This window comes from Scyliorhinus torazame, chromosome 10 (assembly GCF_047496885.1).
Source record: "Scyliorhinus torazame isolate Kashiwa2021f chromosome 10, sScyTor2.1, whole genome shotgun sequence".
NCBI classification, from domain to species: domain Eukaryota; kingdom Metazoa; phylum Chordata; class Chondrichthyes; order Carcharhiniformes; family Scyliorhinidae; genus Scyliorhinus; species Scyliorhinus torazame.
Window position 1 is genome coordinate 113,124,036 of NC_092716.1, and position 17,786 is coordinate 113,141,821.

At 45.7% G+C, this 17,786-nt stretch overlaps 1 protein-coding gene across 2 annotated transcripts in view; it reads left to right on the forward strand.

Annotated features, from left to right (window-relative positions):
* The window catches only part of LOC140430865 (lysosomal protective protein-like), a 57,831-nt gene that overhangs the window by 30,072 nt on the left and 9,973 nt on the right, over positions 1-17,786 (forward strand). Inside the window, exons 2-7 of one of the 2 annotated variants that reach the window (XM_072518627.1) lie at positions 4,842-4,953; positions 7,503-7,640; positions 8,755-8,913; positions 9,691-9,782; positions 15,279-15,363; positions 17,361-17,510. In XM_072518627.1, coding sequence (XP_072374728.1) covers positions 4,842-4,953; positions 7,503-7,640; positions 8,755-8,913; positions 9,691-9,782; positions 15,279-15,363; positions 17,361-17,510 — 736 coding nt within the window. The remainder of the gene's footprint in view (positions 1-4,841; positions 4,954-7,502; positions 7,641-8,754; positions 8,914-9,690; positions 9,783-15,278; positions 15,364-17,360; positions 17,511-17,786) is intronic. The other variant, XM_072518628.1, reaches the window with a different exon arrangement.

Sequence of the window (17,786 nt, forward strand, 5' to 3'; positions counted from 1 at the left end):
TGTCAAGACACTCGGGCCATACTGCTTGGAGTCGCCAGTTGGTGCTGCGTGTGTCTGACGGGGGATACGCGGTTCCCACCCCACCGACAGGGAATGAGGTACCAGTTCCAACTCTTTCAGTGCAACAAACACGTGCCATCAAGCGGAATGGGTGCAACACATGCATGGAAACCATGTGAACATGTTCTGGGCTTGACACAAGCTTGTGCATTTCTGGGTCTCCTTCTTTAGCACTATGTCGGCAATTCTGAAAATTGACCTGGAGCTTTGACCCTTCGTGGGCATATTTGGGGTGTCAGACTCAGCGGAACTGCAGAGCAGTCTTCACCTCGCTGAATGCCCGGAAGCAGATACTGCAGTGTGGAATTCTGCTTCTCTGCCCAATGCCTCAGTGTGGCTGGGAGATCTTTTTTTTTTTATTGGCTTTTTGCATATTTATAAACAGTTGTTGCTTATATACATTACATTTTTTTTGCCGGCGCTAATTTGCTTTATTTTACAGAGGGGTTTGTTTTGTCCTTCATTTGACTAGGTGTACGTACATTTTGCTTTCCTCTGGATCGGTCTATGATGTCCCCCCTTCCTCCCTCCCAACCCCCATTGGTTTCTGCACCCTTCGTTGCTGGCCTGGAAGAGATTTTGGAACAGGCTGACGAACAGCCCCAAGTATCCAGGAAACCTTCCTCTGACCCTCGGATGGCGTACTTAATCTTCTCCAGGTGAAGAAATTCTGAAAAGTCAGTGAGCCAGTCTGCAGCTTTGGGTGGTGCCGATCGCCAGCCGAGCAGGATTCTCCGGCCTGCGATTAGAGAAGCGAAAGCAAGGGCGTTAGCCCTCTTCCCCATGTGTAGCTCTGGCTGCTCCAATACCCCGAAGATTGCCACTATTGGGCATGGCTTCACCCTAACTCCCACAACTTTGGACATTGCCTCGGAGAATGCTGTCCAGAACCCAGCAAGCTTGGGGCAAGCCCAAAACATGTGGGTGTGGTTGGCCGGGCCCCTCTGGCACCGCTCACATTTGTCCTCCGCCTCCGGGAAGAACCTGCTCATTCGGGTTCTGGTCAGGTGCGCTCTGTGCATCACTTTGAGCTGCATTAGGCTTAGCCTTGCGCAGGAGGAGGTGGAATTCACCCTGCTCAGTGCTTCGCTCCAGAGTCCCCATCGTACCTCTGTCCCCAGTTTGTCCTCCCATTTTTGTCTGGTCCCGTTCGGTGGTGTTCGGGCTCTGTCCATTAGCTGTCCGTATATTGTCCCACATAGACCCCCCTTCTCGCTGCTTGTGCCTATCAGGTCCTCTAGTAGTGTGCTTTCTCGGTCCCCGGGGCACCCTACTGTCTCTTTGCGGAGGAAGTGCTTTGTTTGGAGGTGTCTCAATTACTGTCCTTTTGCTAGTTTCCACTTCCTCGTCAGTTCGTCCAGTGTCGCCAGTCTGTGCCCTACATCGAAGTCCCCGACCGCCAGTGTGCCCCCGTCTCGCCTCCATCTTTTGAAGGTGGTGTCTAGCATGGCTGGGGGGAATCTGTGATAGCCGCAGATGGGGGCCGTAGGGGACATTTTGATTATCCCAAAGTGCTGTCCCAACTGGGTCCACGTTCTCAGCGTGGCCGCTACCACTGGGCTCGTTGTGTACCTTGTTGAGGAGGATGGGAGTGCTGCTGTGGCCAGGGCCCGGAGGGTTGTTCCTTTACAGGATGCCTCCTCCATTTGTACCCAATCTGTGTCGTGTTCTTGTACCCATCCTCTCACTTTGTGGCTGGGAGATCTGATGGAGTTCCTACACCTTGAGAAGATCAGGGGGCGGCAATGCAGTGGTTAGCAGTGCTTCCTCACGGCGTTAAGGACCCAGGTTCGATTCGGCCTCAGGTCACTATCCGTTGGAGTTTGCACATTCTCCCCGTGTTTGGTGAGTCTCACCCCTACAACCCAAAGATGTGCAGAGTAGGTGGATTGGCCATGCTAAATTGCCCCTTAATTGGAACATTTGTTTTTAAACCTTGAGAAAATCAAGTACACTGCAGGGGGAACAACTGAGGGGTTTTACCAAAGATGGCACCCATTCATTGTTTACTTCAAGGAGCTGGTCTCCATTAGATGTTAAGGGGGGGAAGATGGGAAGGGGTTAGGTTGTGGGAGGGGTTAGGCTGTGTTTTGGGGGTTTTATGTTTGTACTGGTGTTTTATTCTGTTTTGTTCTGTATTACATATTTTGTATTATATAAATGAAAAATCTGAATAAAAAGTATATTTTTAAACATCTCTGTGTCCTCCTCACAGCTTGCATTCTCACTTAGGATTGCTGACGATACAAAACTAATTGCTATAAACGCAAAATATAGTGGCCGTTGGATATCTGAAATAAAAACCAAGTGCTAGAAATACTCAGTAAATCTGACAGTATCTATGGAGAGAGAGAAACAAGAGTTTCTGTTTCGAGTCGAAAATGATTTCTTCGGAAAGAGTCCTATTCAATTTGAAAAGTCAATCTCTATTTCTCTCCCCACAGATGCTGTTAGATACGTTACTCACTGACTGTGTGTAAGCAATTAATATAAACGGGAAGAGACGACACAGGACATGCCGGGGCTAAACAGAATATGAGATAAAAGAGAGAACTTCCATTCATATAGTGCCTTTCAGACCCTCAAGGTGTCCCAAATTGCTTCACCGGCAATTAAGTACTTTTGCTGTGTAGTCATTGTTGTAATGTGGGACACCTCGTAGCTAATTTGGGGACAGTAAGTTCCCACAAACAACAATGAGATAATAACCAGATAATCTGTTCTTAATTATGTTGGTTGAGGGATAAATATTGACCAGGACACCAGGAGAGCGCCCTGCTCTTCATGCTATTGTTTGTAAAATTCAGACATTTAGACCAGTTTATTATTCAAACGTACTACCCAGGTGCCCTTATTCACGAGGTGAACAAAGGACAGACACAAGTTAACAATTCAACCCAAAGGGCAGCACAGTGGCGCAGTGGTAGCACAGTTGCCTCACGGCGCTGAGGTCCCAGATTCGATCCCGGCTCTGGGTCACTGTCCCTGTGGAGTTTGCACATTCTCCCCGTGTTTGAGTGGGTTTCACCCCCACAACCCAAAGATGCATAGGGTAGGTGGATTGGCCACGCTAAATTGCCCATTAATTGGAAAAAATTAATTGGATACATTAAATTTTTTAAAAAACAATTCAACCCAAGTTTATTTTCAAACACAATGAAACAGTTATCCACCCAAATTATCCCACCTGGAATAGGCCTAAGCTTCTTCATCCTACCCGTGGCGACAAACTGGATCGAGCGGCGGGTCCAATCCTCTGAGTCATGGTCGTCTCAGGGCCTTCGACCGCGAAGGTGGGTCACGCACGTTACTTCCTTCTGTCCCCTGTCCTGCCGTTGAGTCTTCTCCACTGCCTCTGCATAGAGTCTTCGCTCGGGGGGGTCCTGGCGGTCGATTTTTATTAGCCTCTCCGTGCCGTTTCAGAAAGTTCTCTGACCCTCAGTCAGTGTGGTCTCGGGGCAGGGTCACAACACTCAGTGGAGTTGCTGATTGCAATTCTGCAGGACACTAGGAACCCACCTCCAGAGGATCCATCTCCAGGTGTATTGTCTGCACATAACCTTACTCCACATATGGTAATTACGGGAAATCTGGGTGCGAGAAAGTCTAGCTTCATCTGGGCAATCCACAAAAATCGATTCATTTGAATGGGACTGATTATCTCCTGATGCCTTGTTTACAGGGCAAGCCCAGACTTGCCCCGACTGTCTATCTCTGCTCAATGTATTCGAACTTGCATGTTCGAATTCCCATCAGGCCTGCCTGTGGGGCTGACTATGGCTTTGATTTTAAAATGTCCAATTCTTAATTTAAAGTGTCCAATTGTACTTGCAAAATTCAACTCGTAAACCCTTCCAACATGTGCCAATGTCAGTAAGAATGGGAGAGATTCCTGGTCAATCAGGCCATGTGACGGAAAGAACTTTGGAGCCTCTGCCATCACAACCCATAGCTCCAGACTGCAACATGCAGGTAAAAGTGTGTTGCCACGGCAACTCAGACTCGCGATGTGGATCAGATTGGTGCCAACAGCTCGAGGTTTGATCCCCATTCTGGTTGGGGTGGATTGGGGACCTGCCTCCTTGCCCTATCCATGGTGGAGATCACTGAGCTGTGGGTTGGACCTGGGCAGAGAACTCAGAAGAATAAACATTTCTGCAATGGTAGATTCAGAACGGCCTGGATGCAAGCTTCTCCCAGTGGTGATTTGAAGTGCTAATTGTTTACTCTAAAGGAGAATTGTTATCGTACAATCTTTCAACATTTTAGGCAATTTTAATACCAAATTATCCAGGTTGTCACGTCATTAAATTGACTCAGCAGGGGGCTTAACTGCACAAATTCAGAGGTCTCCTAGCTCCAAGGGCAGCTGTTTTTCAGAGTGGTAACTATCACGATCCGAGTCCTGAAAACTACAAATTGCCACCCAGCATCCATAGCCTTTTGTGGGAAGAGTGGGAAGATTTCCAGAAGCCTTTGAGGAAATATTGATAAATTCCACTCCTAAAATTTCAAGCTCTAATTTTGGGATGAAACCCCTTTGTCCTGGGTTTTCCTCTCCATCAAATGCAACTAATGTATTGACCGCCTAGATCTGATCACCCTTGCTAGAAAGTATGTGCGTGTGTTGACTGGGATATCACAGATACTATACCTTGAGAAGAGGTAGGAGAGACATGGTCCTGGTGGGTGACTCTCCTAAAATCATTCCTCATCTCTCCATGCTCTTGCAGGGTCTTTCATCACAGACAGTAATTCCAACTTTGGTTTGCCTCCTGCAGGTTTGTGACATCTCAGCTAAACCCACTCAAAGATCCTGTGATCCTGTGGCTGAATGGTGGACCTGGGTGCAGTTCCTTAGATGGATTCCTCTCTGAAAATGGACCTCTGCATGTAAGTGCTTGTCTTACTGAAGGGTGATGATTGAGTTTTCTGTTGGCTAATTGTTAAGACAACAGTGTTGACTTTAACTCACCCCTGGGCTGGTGGGAAGGGAACAGCCAGGACACATGGTTCTGTTCTGATCCATTGTTCACCTACCAGCCCGAGATGTGCTTGAAGACCGGCAAACCCAAACCCTTGTTTCCCCTTTCCACTCCCAGAACATGCATTAGGGATAGAATAGTGATGTTCTGATCAGCCTGGCTCACTGCTCATAGAGTCATAAGAGTTTTACAGCACAGCAAGAAGCCTTGGGCCCATCATGAGTGCCCCCCACGTCCTCCCAACCTTCTCTGCTCTAAGGAGAACAACCACAGCCTAACTAGCCTCTCTTCAAAGCTGAAACACTCCAGCCCAGGCAACATCCTGGTGAATCTCCTCTGCACCCTTTCCAGTGCAATCACATGCTGTTACAGGGTTGCAAAATTATACTCTGAGCCATTGGGGGATCTGGGAGAAGATTATTGATATGAAATGGAGGAATGTGCACTGAGTGAACAGGAGATAAATAGCCAAGGAGCTCCTCAAAATTCCTTCAAGTTCTTCCCTGGATAAGGAATAGAGCTAAAGCATTGGCTCAGTGCAGAGCCCCTGAACAGCAGATGTGCCTGCTCAGTCGGGCACCAAGAAATTAATCTTTCATTGGGCAATTAACCAGTTCAACTACTTATTCAATGGGATGGAGTGTGAGGGTGCCCCAGAGGTAGTATAAGGGCCTGGGTGGGGGGATGCTGGCGAGTGTAGAGTTTAGGGGCCAGGGTGGTAATTGTCCTCATTAAATATATTCAGGTGGCAGGCATTGATGGGATAGTTATCTGAACATCTATAAAGAGATCCCTTTCACTTGTTAAGCAAAAGCTGGGGACAAAGCATTCACTGTCCGGAGGTCTTGCGGCGCAGTGGGTAACATCCCCATTTCCAAAATGGTTTAGCAGAGTGGGTTAAACAGCTGGCTTGTGCTGCAGAACAAGGCCAGCAGCGCGGCTTCAATTCCCATACCAGCCTCCCCGAACAGGTGCCGGAATGTAGCGACTAGGGGCTTTTCACAGTAACTTTGTTGAAGCCTACTTGTGACAATAAGCGATTATTATAGGGCAGCACGGTAGCATTGTGGATAGCACAATTGCTTCACAGCTCCAGGGTCCCAGGTTCGATTCCAGCTTGGGTCACTGTCTGTGAGGAGTCTGCACATCCTCCCCGTGTGTGCGTGGGTTTCCTCCGGGTGCTCCGGTTTCCTCCCACAGTCCAAAGATGTGCAGGTTAGGTGGATTGGCCAACGTAAATTGTCCTTAGTGTCCAAAATTGCCCTTAGTGTTGGGTGGGGTTGCTGGCTTATGGGGATAGGGTGGAGGTGTTGACCTTGGGTAGGTGCTCTTTCCAAGAGCTGGTGCGGACTCGATGGGCCGAATGGCCTCCTTCTGCACTGTAAATTCTATGATGATCCTGCCTCTGAGCCAGAAGCTCCAGGTTCGAGTCACACCTTAGGACTTGATGGCTAAGGAAGGGGTGTCCATAATATGGTCCAGGTGAGTGTCAACCTGCAAAATCCTTCCAAACACGGCAATAGCTGGCAATAAGAGCGGGAGAGACTCCTGGTCACCAATGCTTGGTGTGGAGTGATGCCCTCAAGCTATAAGCCCTTGGTGACAGACCAGCGACCTGTTCCTGGAAGAGCTAAATTTGGAAACAAATAAACGAGTGCCTTGTGCACCACTAGACGTGGGAAGAGAAACAATAATCCATCATACATGGTACAAGATGTATAAAGAGTCACTTGTCCCATGCAATGAAAGGTTAAGATGATTTATAGACTCCGGGTCGCTTGTCTTTTCTGCCGCCTTGAGGAGTCCATGTGCTACATATGTATAGATTTTGTGCGAGGTACGGCCCTTTTCAATAATTTGAAGGGGGTGCACCTTAGGTTTTTCTTGAACTTCAGCCCCATGCTCCTGATCTTTGATGTCGAGTGGAGTGGGCAAGGTGCAGGACTTCTTGTAAGCCTGCTCCTGGGCCTGACCAGGGTGGCCATTAACAGGTTCAGGCAATGGGCAGTTGAGGTGTTTGTTCAGCCTGACTGTCTGCCCCTCTTCTGCGGTTACAGTTGTGCCCAGTGCCTCTGGAGAGGGAGCATTGTTCACTGCTAGTGGCCTTTCACAACCAGTGTACGCCGCAGGCTGGAGTGCTCTATCAGCCCCCAAAACCATATTTTCATTTACGTTTTGTTTTTAGTGAGCGTCTCGTTAAGAGACTTTTAAATTAGTTTCTATTTGTTCATTTGATTTACAGAAGAGCATATGAAGAGACACTTCCAAACACACGAGTTAAGTGGAGTCGGGAGATATATGCCTGTAATGTTTCACTCTGAAGAAATCTATTTCATGTAGAGACTGGCTCTGGTTTACCAATTGGCAATCAGTAGTATAACATGAGCGGGGAAGTTGGTTAATGCAAATTCAGGTCGATTGGTCACATCCTGTTTACTCCAGTATATTTACTTCCAGGTGAATGACGATGGCAGTACACTCTACATCAATGAGTACAGCTGGAATAAGGTGGCCAATGTTCTGTACCTGGAATCCCCGGCTGGGGTTGGCTTCTCCTATTCTGATGATAAAGTCTACACCACCAATGATGATGAGGTATTGTGCTCAACCTCTCCCCCCCTTCGGACATCCCAGGTAGTGAGAGCAGTTTGCTGGGGGGTTGGTGATCCCTGTGGCACTGAATCACGATTCCTTTTCCACTCTGACCCAGTTGCATTCAGAAAAGCACTTTTTTTTTTTTTTTGCCTACTCTAGTTTCATCAATTTTCAATCCTCCTCCGATGTCTGTCCCGTACTCTAGGCCGATGCCCAGGATTTCACGTGTTGTGTTCTGTAGCCAAGAGCAGCTTGATTATCGGGTCAAAAAATAACAAAACAACTTGTATTTCTATAGTGCCTTTTGCAACCTCGGGATGTCCCAAAGCACCAATCAAGTATTTCTGAAGGGCGATCATTGTTGTAGAAAATATGCCACCAATTTGGATCCAGCAAGATCCCACAAAGAGCAATGTAATAATGACCCGATAATTTATGTTTTGTAATGTTGATTGAGGAATAAATGTTGACCAGGACACTGGGCATAGTTCATCTGGTCTTTGATCTTTTACATTCACATGAAAGGAAATCTCTTTGATCTTTTACATTCACATGGGGCCTTGATTTAGCATTCTGACAGTTCCCTCCCTACTGATGTCAGCCTGGATTGTGCCCTGAAGTCTCCTGAGTGGGATTTGAACCCACAACCTTTTGACTCTTGTGGTAGCCACCACTAACTGTATATTAGATGTAGTATGGTAAGGCTCATGTACTAGAGGTACATGGGTAAATCCCTGCCTGCTGGCTCCGCCCAGTAGGTGGCGTATAAATGTGGGTGCTCACCGGAGCTGCTCCCATTCTGGTAGCAGCAACAGGAGGCCACACATCTTTGCTCAATAAAGCCTTGATTATTCACTACTCTCGTCTTTGTAGTAATTGATAGTGCATCAACTCTTTTAAAGGTGAGGGAGCTCCCCAGCGAGCCACAGCTGACACCGAAATGATATGGGACATGAACAAATTCCATCTCAAAGTTTTCAGGGCAGCCAGCAATCCTGAACCCAGTAATGTCAATGACTTTAGCTGGCAGGTTCTCTATGAGTCTTTCACCCTGCAGGAAGCACAGCTCTAACTCCTGATCTTGTATTCGCCTCCCTACTCCTCACTTCAACAGGTTGCCGAGAACAACTACCTGGCCCTGCAGGATTTCTTCAGCAAGTTTCCCAACTTCACAGGAAACGATTTCTATGTAATTGGTGAAAGTTATGGCGGAATCTACACACCGACTCTGAGTCTGAAAATCGCCAACGGTCCTGCCAAGATTAACTTCAAGGTATTTGCATTTCCTTCTGCGCTGGAAACTGGATCAGCCTCTTCTCGGCCCCGTGTTCATCCCTCCACCTGTTATTGTTTGGATGGATTGTCCTGGCTGTAATCTGGGACACTGGCCCCAGACCCACACATGGTATTGAAGCAATTAATAAAGGGTGAGAGAGAGTAAAGAGCCTGCATTTAATACAACATTTTATCACAATGTCAGAAAGAGCCTCGCAGGTAATGAAGTACTTTTGAAGTGTCATCGTTATTACAATGTAGGAAACATGGCTGCCAATTTGGACACAAACAGCAATAATTTGCTTTCCTGATGTTGGTGGGATAAACCTATGCCAGAACATTAGGGAAGACTACCCAGCTGTTCTGTGGATATAGTGCTTTTATTTCTATCTGAAGTAACAAGGTGAAGATTTGGTTCAATGTCTCATCAAACAAAAAGCACTCTCTCAGTACTACACTGACGTGTCAGGCTGAATTGATGTCCTCCAGTCTCTGGAGTGGGAGTCAAACCTCCTGGCTTGGAGGTGAGGTGATATCTATTGAGCCAGTGGTTGCAGCTCCAGTTATTCAGTGTCTTCGGCCACTGTCAAATCTCCCTGCCAATCTCTGGCATCAGCTGTGGGTGGGGGAGCAATTGGCCCCAGTATCCTGCAAGTGAAGATTGGCCTTATTGGACAGAGTGGTACTCGTATATCCTGGAGTCACTGTCTTCAGGATGTGGATGGGGGCGGCAGGGGCCCAGCTTGTTGTGGTGATGCTACATTCTCTGTTCTAGGGATTTGCAGTCGGGAACGGATTAAGCAGCACGTATTTCAATGACCAGTCGCTCGTCTATTTTGGATATTACCACGGACTCTTCGGGGACACGTGGGTATTGTGTTCGTACCTCTAAACCAGGTGTATTAAATCACAGCGTGAGGTTGGGCTAAAGGGGCATCGTCCTCTCTCACCCCAAAATTTTGCACGGACCAGAAACTGAGGGAGGCAAGAGAGAAAATTGCTGGGGCCTTGTCAGAAAACTTTGTATCCTCATTGGCAACAGGTGAGGTCCCAGAGGACTGGGAAATAGCTAATATTGTAACTTTGTTTAAGATGGGTAGCTGGGCTAAAACAGGAAATTATAGGACAGTGATCCTTACACCAGTGTTAGAGAAATTATTGGAAAAGATTCTTAGGGACAGGATTTACTCCCATTTGGAAACAAATAGCCTCATTAGTGATAGGCAGCATGGTTCTGTGAAGGGCAGGTCATGTCTCACCAACTTGATCGAGTTTTTTAAGGAAGTGACAAAGATGACTGATGAAGGAAGGGCAGTGCATGTTGTCTACATGGACTTCAGTAAAGTCTTTGTCAAGGTCCCTCATGGCAGACTGGTACAAGAGGTGAGCTGGCAAGATGGATACAGGACTGGCTCGGTCATAGAAGACAGAGGGTAGCAGTGGAAATGGGCTTCTCTAAATGGAAGGCTGTGATTAGTGGTGTTCCACAGAAATCTGGGCTGGGACCTTTGCTGTTCGCAGCATATATAAATGATTTGGAGGAAAATATAACTGGTCTGATTAGTAAGTTTGCGGACGACATGAAGATTGGTGGAGTTGCAGATAGCGAAGAGAATTGTCAGAGGATACAGCAGGATATAGATCGGTTGGAGACTTGGAAGGAGAAATGGCAAAGGGAGTTTAATCCAGACAAATATGAGGTAATGCATTTTGGAAGGTCGAATACAAGTAAGAATTATACAGTAAATGGCAGAACCCTTAGGAGTATTGACAGGCAGAGAGATCCGGGCGGACAGGTCCACAGATTACTGAAAGTGGTCATTCAGGTGGATAAGGTAGTCAAAAAGACATACAACATGCTTGCCTTCATCAGTCGGGGCACTGAGTATAAAAATTGAGTAGGGGCACTGAGAATAAAAATTGACACGTCATGCTGCAGCCGTACAGTACCTTAGGCCACATTTGGAATATTGCGTACTACCAGAAGAATGTGGTGACTTTGGAGAGGGTACAGAAGAGGCTTCCCAGGAGGTTGGCTGGTCTGGAGGGTATTAGCTATGAGGAGATGTTGGATAAACTAGGATTGTTTTCACTGGAACAACGGAGGTTGAGGGAAACCTTGATAGAGGTTTACAAAATTATGAATGGCATGGACAAGGTGGATAGTCAAACACTTTTTCCCAGGGTGGAAACGTTAATTACTCGGGGACATAGGTTTAAGGTGGAGGGGAAAAGTTTAGAAGGGACTTGCGAGGCAAGTGTTTTACACAGAGTGGTGAGTGCCTGGAATGCGCTGCTGGAGGAGAAGATGGAAGCAGGTATGATAGCCGCATTTTAAGAGGCACCTTGATGGATCATGAATAGGATGGGAATAGAGAGATGCAGACCATGGAAGTGCAGAAGGTTTTAGATTAGACAGGCATCATGATCAGTGCAGGCTGGGACGGACGATGGGCCTGTTCTTGTGCTGTACTGTTCTTCGACCAGATCAGCAACCCTGTTCAATGTGAGAGAACCTGGTCCCATTGAGGCAGCCAGGCTACCATTGTGTGCGGTGCCACATCCTGGAGTCTGCAAAGTGTTCAATGGATTGGTCATTATCATCTCGTGTCACATCTGTTCACTGTTCAGAATTGTTCAGTGGGAAATCTCGTCTGAAAAACAACTGTTTACCATTACTCTATTTCCCATCATTCAGCCATGCTGCTGCTATCCTTTTTTATTCCATGGCTTTGGTAGAAATGTAGAAGAACAAATTTATAAGGAAATTACAGAGAAATGCAAGAATAAGACGTATTCTTTAGATTTATTGTCACATGTATTGTTCGGCAAACAGTCCAGATGGATCGCTCCATACATGAAAACATTGAACATACGATAAATATATGAAGATACATAATGAAAATACATAAACAGACACTGTGTAAAGTATACGGTATATAGTGCTACAACTGTAGAGAAGATGAGTAGATTATTTCAGTCCATCAGACGTAACAGTGGGGAAGTAGCTGTTTTTGAAGAGTTGTTATAATATATCTGAATATAGACAGGGATAGTAGTAGTGTCAAGGACAGAGGAGACAAGAGGTCATCATATATTCAGGAGAATATTCTATAGCATCACGTTGCCAGTCCAACAGGAAAGGAATGTTTTCCAGACTTGAGGAAGGTTCATAGTCGAATTCCCTCGAGGTCGGTGTTAAGATCTCGCCTCTTCCACCTAGACCTTGGTGGACAGGTCACAAACTTTCAAAATTTGTGAATAATAAGATATATAAAGGTATTGTGAACGGCTTAGCACGGTGGCGCAGTGGCTAGCACAATTGCCTCACGGCACCGAGGATCTGGGTTTGATCCCGGCCCCGGGTCACTGTCAGTGTGGAGTTTGTACATTCTCCCCATGTCTGCGTGGGTCTCACCCCCACAACCCAAAGTTGTGCACGGTGGGTGACTTGGCCACGTTAAATTGCCCCTTAATTGGAAACAAAAATAAATGGGTACTCTAAATTTAAATAAATGTATTTAAAAAAAGGTATTGTGAACTGTGGATAGCATCTGTGGACCCTCAAAACGACATAGACAGGTTGGTGGAGTGGGAGGGCAAGTGGCAGATGTAATTTAATGCAGACAAGTATGAAGTGATTCGGAGGAGGCAAGGTGGCGCAGTGGATAGTGCTGCTGTCTCATGGTGCTGAGGACCCGGGTTTGATCCTGGCCCTGGGTCCATGTGGAGTTTGCACATTCTCACCGTGTCTGCATGGGTTTCATCCCCATAAGCCTAAGATGTGCAGGGTAGGTGGATTGGCTATGCTAAATTGCCCCTTAATTGGAAAAAAAAAAATTGGGTACTCTAAATTTATTTTTAAAAAGTATGATGTGATTCATTTTGGTAGAAAAATGCTGAGATGCAACATAAAATAAAGGGCACAATTCTAAAGGGGTGTAGAAGTAAAGGGACCTATAGGATGTGCGTAAATCATGAAAGGTGGCAGGACGGGTTGAGAGAGCGGTTAATACGGCAGCATGGTGGCGCAGTGGGTTAGCCCTGATGCCTCATGGCGCCGAGGTCCCAGGTTCGATCCCGGCTCTGGGTCACTGTCCGTGTGGAGTTTGCACATTCTCCCCGTGTTTGCATGGGTTTCGCCCCCAAAACCCAAAGACGTGCAGGCTAGGTGGATTGGCCTCGCTAAATTGCCCCTTAATTGGAAAAAATGAATTGGATACTCTAAATTTATATTTTTAATAAAGAGAGCGCGGTTAATAAAACATTTGTCATCCTGGGCTTTCTCAGAAGGGGCACGGAGTACAAGAGCAAGGAAGTCATGTTAAACTTGTATAAAATATATTTTTTATAATCTTTATTAGTGTCTTACATTATAGGCTTACATTAACACTGCAATGAAGTTGCTGTGAAAATCCCCTAGTCGCCACACTCCAGCCCATGTTTGGGTACACTGAAGGAGAATTCAGAATGTCCAATTCACCTAACAGCACATCTTTCAGGACTTGTGTGGGAGGAAACCAGAGCATCTAGAGGAACCCACGCAGTCATGGGGAGAACGTGCAGACTCCGCAAGGACAGTGACCAAGCCGGGAATCAAACCCGGGTCCCTGGCGCTGTGAAGAATCAGAGCTAACCACTGTGCTACCGTGCTGCCCCTGGTTCAGTCTCAGCTGAAGTGTTGTGTCTAGTTCTGGGCACCACACTGTGGGAAGGATGTAAATGCTTCAGAGAGAAAGTGTAGGAAAGATTCATGAGAATGATTCCCGGGATGAGTGACAGGGATAGTAGTAGTGTCCAGGGCAGAGGAGGCAAGTGACGTGGATAGTTTGGAGAAGTTGGGACTGTTCTCCTTCAAGAAGTGATGGGTGAGAGGTGGTTTGATAGAAGTATTCAAAATCATGAGTGGTCTGGACTGAGTTGATCGAGAGAATCTGTTCCCACTGGTGGAAGAATGGAGAATCCAAAGGCATACATTTAAGGTAATTGGCAAAAGAAGCAATGGCGACATGAGGAAAATCTTTTTCATGCAGCGAGTGGTTGGGATTTGGAATGCACTGCCTGAGAGAGTGGTGGAGGTACGTTCAATTGAGGATTTCATGAGGGAATTAGAATTTATTATCTGAAAAGGAAGAATGTGCAGGGCAACGGAGAGCAGGTGGGAATGGCACTAAGTGAATTGCTCTGGGCCAGCACAAACAAACTGGGGTGAATGGCCTCCTGTGTTGTAACCAGTCTATGGTTCAACTTTGCTGGCATATTTGATATGAAGCACAAAATCAACACCTTTTGAAAATCTACATGCCGCTTCAACCACATTACCCTCATCAACCCTCCGTTACTTCATTAAAATGTCAATCAAGTTTGTTAAACATGATTTGCCCTGAACAAACCCCCGCTGGCTTTCCTTGATCTACATTCATCCAAGTGTTAATTTTGTCCAGAACTATCGCTTCTGAAAGCTTTCCCACCAGCCGAGTTAAATTGACTGGCTTGCGATTGCTGGTCTTATTCTCTCACACTTGTTCAAAATAAAGAGTGTAACATTTGCAGTTCTCCGGTTCTCTAATAACGTCCCTGCATCAATGGAGAATTGGAAAATTATAGCCCAGTGCCTTCCCAATTTCCACCTTTACTTCCATCAGTAACCGAGGATGCATCCCATCCGGACAAGCTGACTTATCAACCAAGTGCAACCAACTTTTCTAATGCGTCCTCCTTATCAATTTTTAGCTCATTCACTGTGACTGACAGTATCTTCTTCCTTATTCAAAACAGATGCAAAGTACTCATTTAGTACCTCAGCCTTATGCTCTACCTCGATGCATGGGTCTTTCTTTTATGTTTCTGATCAGCCCCACCCCTTACTACTTGCCTACTATTTGTATACTTATAGAAGGCTTTTAGATTCCCTCGTGTTAGCTACCAGGCTCTTTTCGGACTCTCTTTGCCTCTATTTCTTTTTCACTTCCTGTCTGAACTTTCAATATTCAGTCTGGTTCTCACTTGTGATATCTGTCATATGCTAACTTTTTCTCTTTCATCTTATTCTCATCATTGAGGTAGCTGTGGTTTTGTTTTAACCTACATTCCACATTCCCGCCCCCCTTCTCTTTTCTTTCCTACCCCATATTTTCTGAACACCTTGGTACCAGGAATATACAGTGCCCAGTTCTGCCCTTTTTAGAGCTAGATCAGTTTCACTGTGACACCATATGATAGCTGCAGACTGGGCTTGATGCAAGGGGAATGAGTGAGGGCTGCGATGGGAAGGAGAGGAAATATCTTGAGGGCATCTGACCCTGAGCGCACAAAAGGTACAGTCCGACATCATCTATCTTTCTTTCTTCCTAATTCCTTAAGATTGTGGAGCAAACTGAACAGATACTGCTGCAAAGACGGATCGTGCAACTTCTTCAACAACAGCGACTATAACTGCCAGGAATCAGTAGGTTCTCCTTCTTCACTTCTCCTCTCCAGCTTGCTTGTTTGCTCTAATTCTGCACGCTGTGGATATATGAAAGAAAGAGCACCTTTCACAAAGTCAGATGTCCCAAGTCCTTTGCAGCCGATGAAGTACTTTTACAACAGTTACGAGATTTCAAAATGAGGCAGCCAATTTAAGGACAGCAAAATTCTATGAACAGCAATGTGATAATGACCAAATCATCTGTTCTAGTGATGCTGATTGAAGGTAAAGTGTTTGCTTAGGACAATAGGATTACTCCCCCTGCTCTTTGAATTGTGCCACGGGATCTATTGAATCCAGCTGAGAAGGCAGGCCACCGGAAAGACAGTCCCTCCAACATTGCAGCACTCCTTCAGTACTGCGCTGGAGTGACAGCTGAGATTGTGCGCTCCTTCTGACTCAGGAGGTCAGAGTGAACATCGAATATTGATCACTTCTCCATTTTCTAGAGCAGGACAATTGTAGCTCAACTTACCGAGCCAAAACTGACCTCTATCAGATCAGCCAGCCAACTAGGAGCTCATCAATATCTGAAACATGCCTGACCATTGAGGAGTTGGCTGATCTCCAGTCTGATGGAGTTTCATTCTTCCCTCCGGGTGCCTGATAGGGACAAAATCAAGTTTGGGTACAATTTCTCACTCCTTTTGGCATTTCTTCTTCAGAGTGTCCCAGTCGGGGTGAGATACTGGGTGGTTAAGAAAGACATTTGATAGTGGAAACTGCCCGAGGAGGCATTGAGATGTAGTTACTCGTGCATTCCAAACTGCGGGATATTTAGTTTCCTTTGTATAAAATCATAGAGCAGGAAAGGAGGCCATTCTTCCCATTGTCGCTGTGCTGGGTCTTTGAATGAGCTTTCTAATTGGTTCCACGCCCTTCCATTTCTCCACCGCCTTGCAGACTTTTCCCCTTCAAGCATTGATCCAATTTCCTTTTGAAAGTTACTATTGAATCTGTTGGTGCGTTTAAGATTATCTTAAACTTTTGTAACATAAGAAAAAGAAAAGATTCTCATCTACCCCCAGTGCTTTCATTCATTACCACAAATCTATGTACACTAGTTCCAACTATCCTACCAATGGAATTGTTTCTCTCTCTACTCCGATAAAACCTATCGGAATTTTGAACACCAGTAAATCTCCTCCGACCAAACAGAGCAACACCAGCTTCTCCAATCTCTCCACATGACTGGAGTCCCTCCTCCCTTTGCCAATCAGGCAAATATGGTGGCCATAGTTGGACACCATATCCCAGTTGAAGCCTAACCAGTGAATTATGAATGTATGAATTAAGAAACACTTGCATTTATATAGCATCTTTCAAGACAACAATACCTCACAAAAAATGCTAGCAGCCCGCCAAGAACCCGGATTTGATCCCGGCCTCGGGTCACTGGCCGTGTGGAGTTTGCACATTCTTCCAGTATCTGCATGGGTCTCACCCCCACAACCAAAAGATGTGCAGGGTAGGTGGATTGGCCATTCTAAATTGCCCCTAAATTTTAAAGAAAATGCTAATTTTGAAGTGAAGTGACAGTTATAACGTAGGGGACGTGGCAGTTGGATTCTACACACGATCCCACAGACAGCAATGTGACAGTGACCAGACAACCTGTCCTTAGTGATGCTGATTGTCAGATAAATATTTTTATATTTATATTTGATTCAAACAGTACTCTAGGATATGTTCCATCCACCTTGAGATGATTGACTGATCTTCATTTATGTCTTGCCGTTGCACTTTCTGACTTTTGTGTATAAAGTTCCGGATCCTATAATTTGTTTTAACAGCTTTATAAACTTGTTGTGCTATCTTTATAGATTTAATAATGCCGCTGTCCGTTTCATGGAGGTGCATAATCCTTAACCCAGATGTATGTTCCCAGTTAGAGAGACAGATGTGTGACAAAGGTGGCAAAGTGATGGGTACCCAGGTAGCTTCAGAAAACAGTAAACAAATTATTTTCTTCACAGTTGAAGGAAGTCTTCATGATCATCTACAACAGTGGACTCAATGTGTACTCGCTGTACATGGACTGTGCTGGGGGAATACAAAGAAATAACATGCGCTTCCACAGAGACGTCAAGAACCTCTTTCAATTTTATCAATTTGAAATAATGGAGGTACAAACCACCTGTTTCCTCTCCATATAGAATCCCAATGGACCACTGGCATCCCATTGACTCCCACTGTACAGAATCCCAGTGGATCAAACTCCCTCTGTTCATTCTTGCTGTACAAAATACCAATGAGCTCAACCCTTTCTCATTAACTCCAATTCTACAGAATCCCAGAAGTCCATTCTGTTTCTATATATACTTTTCCTGTTCTCCATATAGAATATTTTTTAATTATCTGGAATTTCATAAATGATCTTGCCTATCTTTGTGTTAATCCAG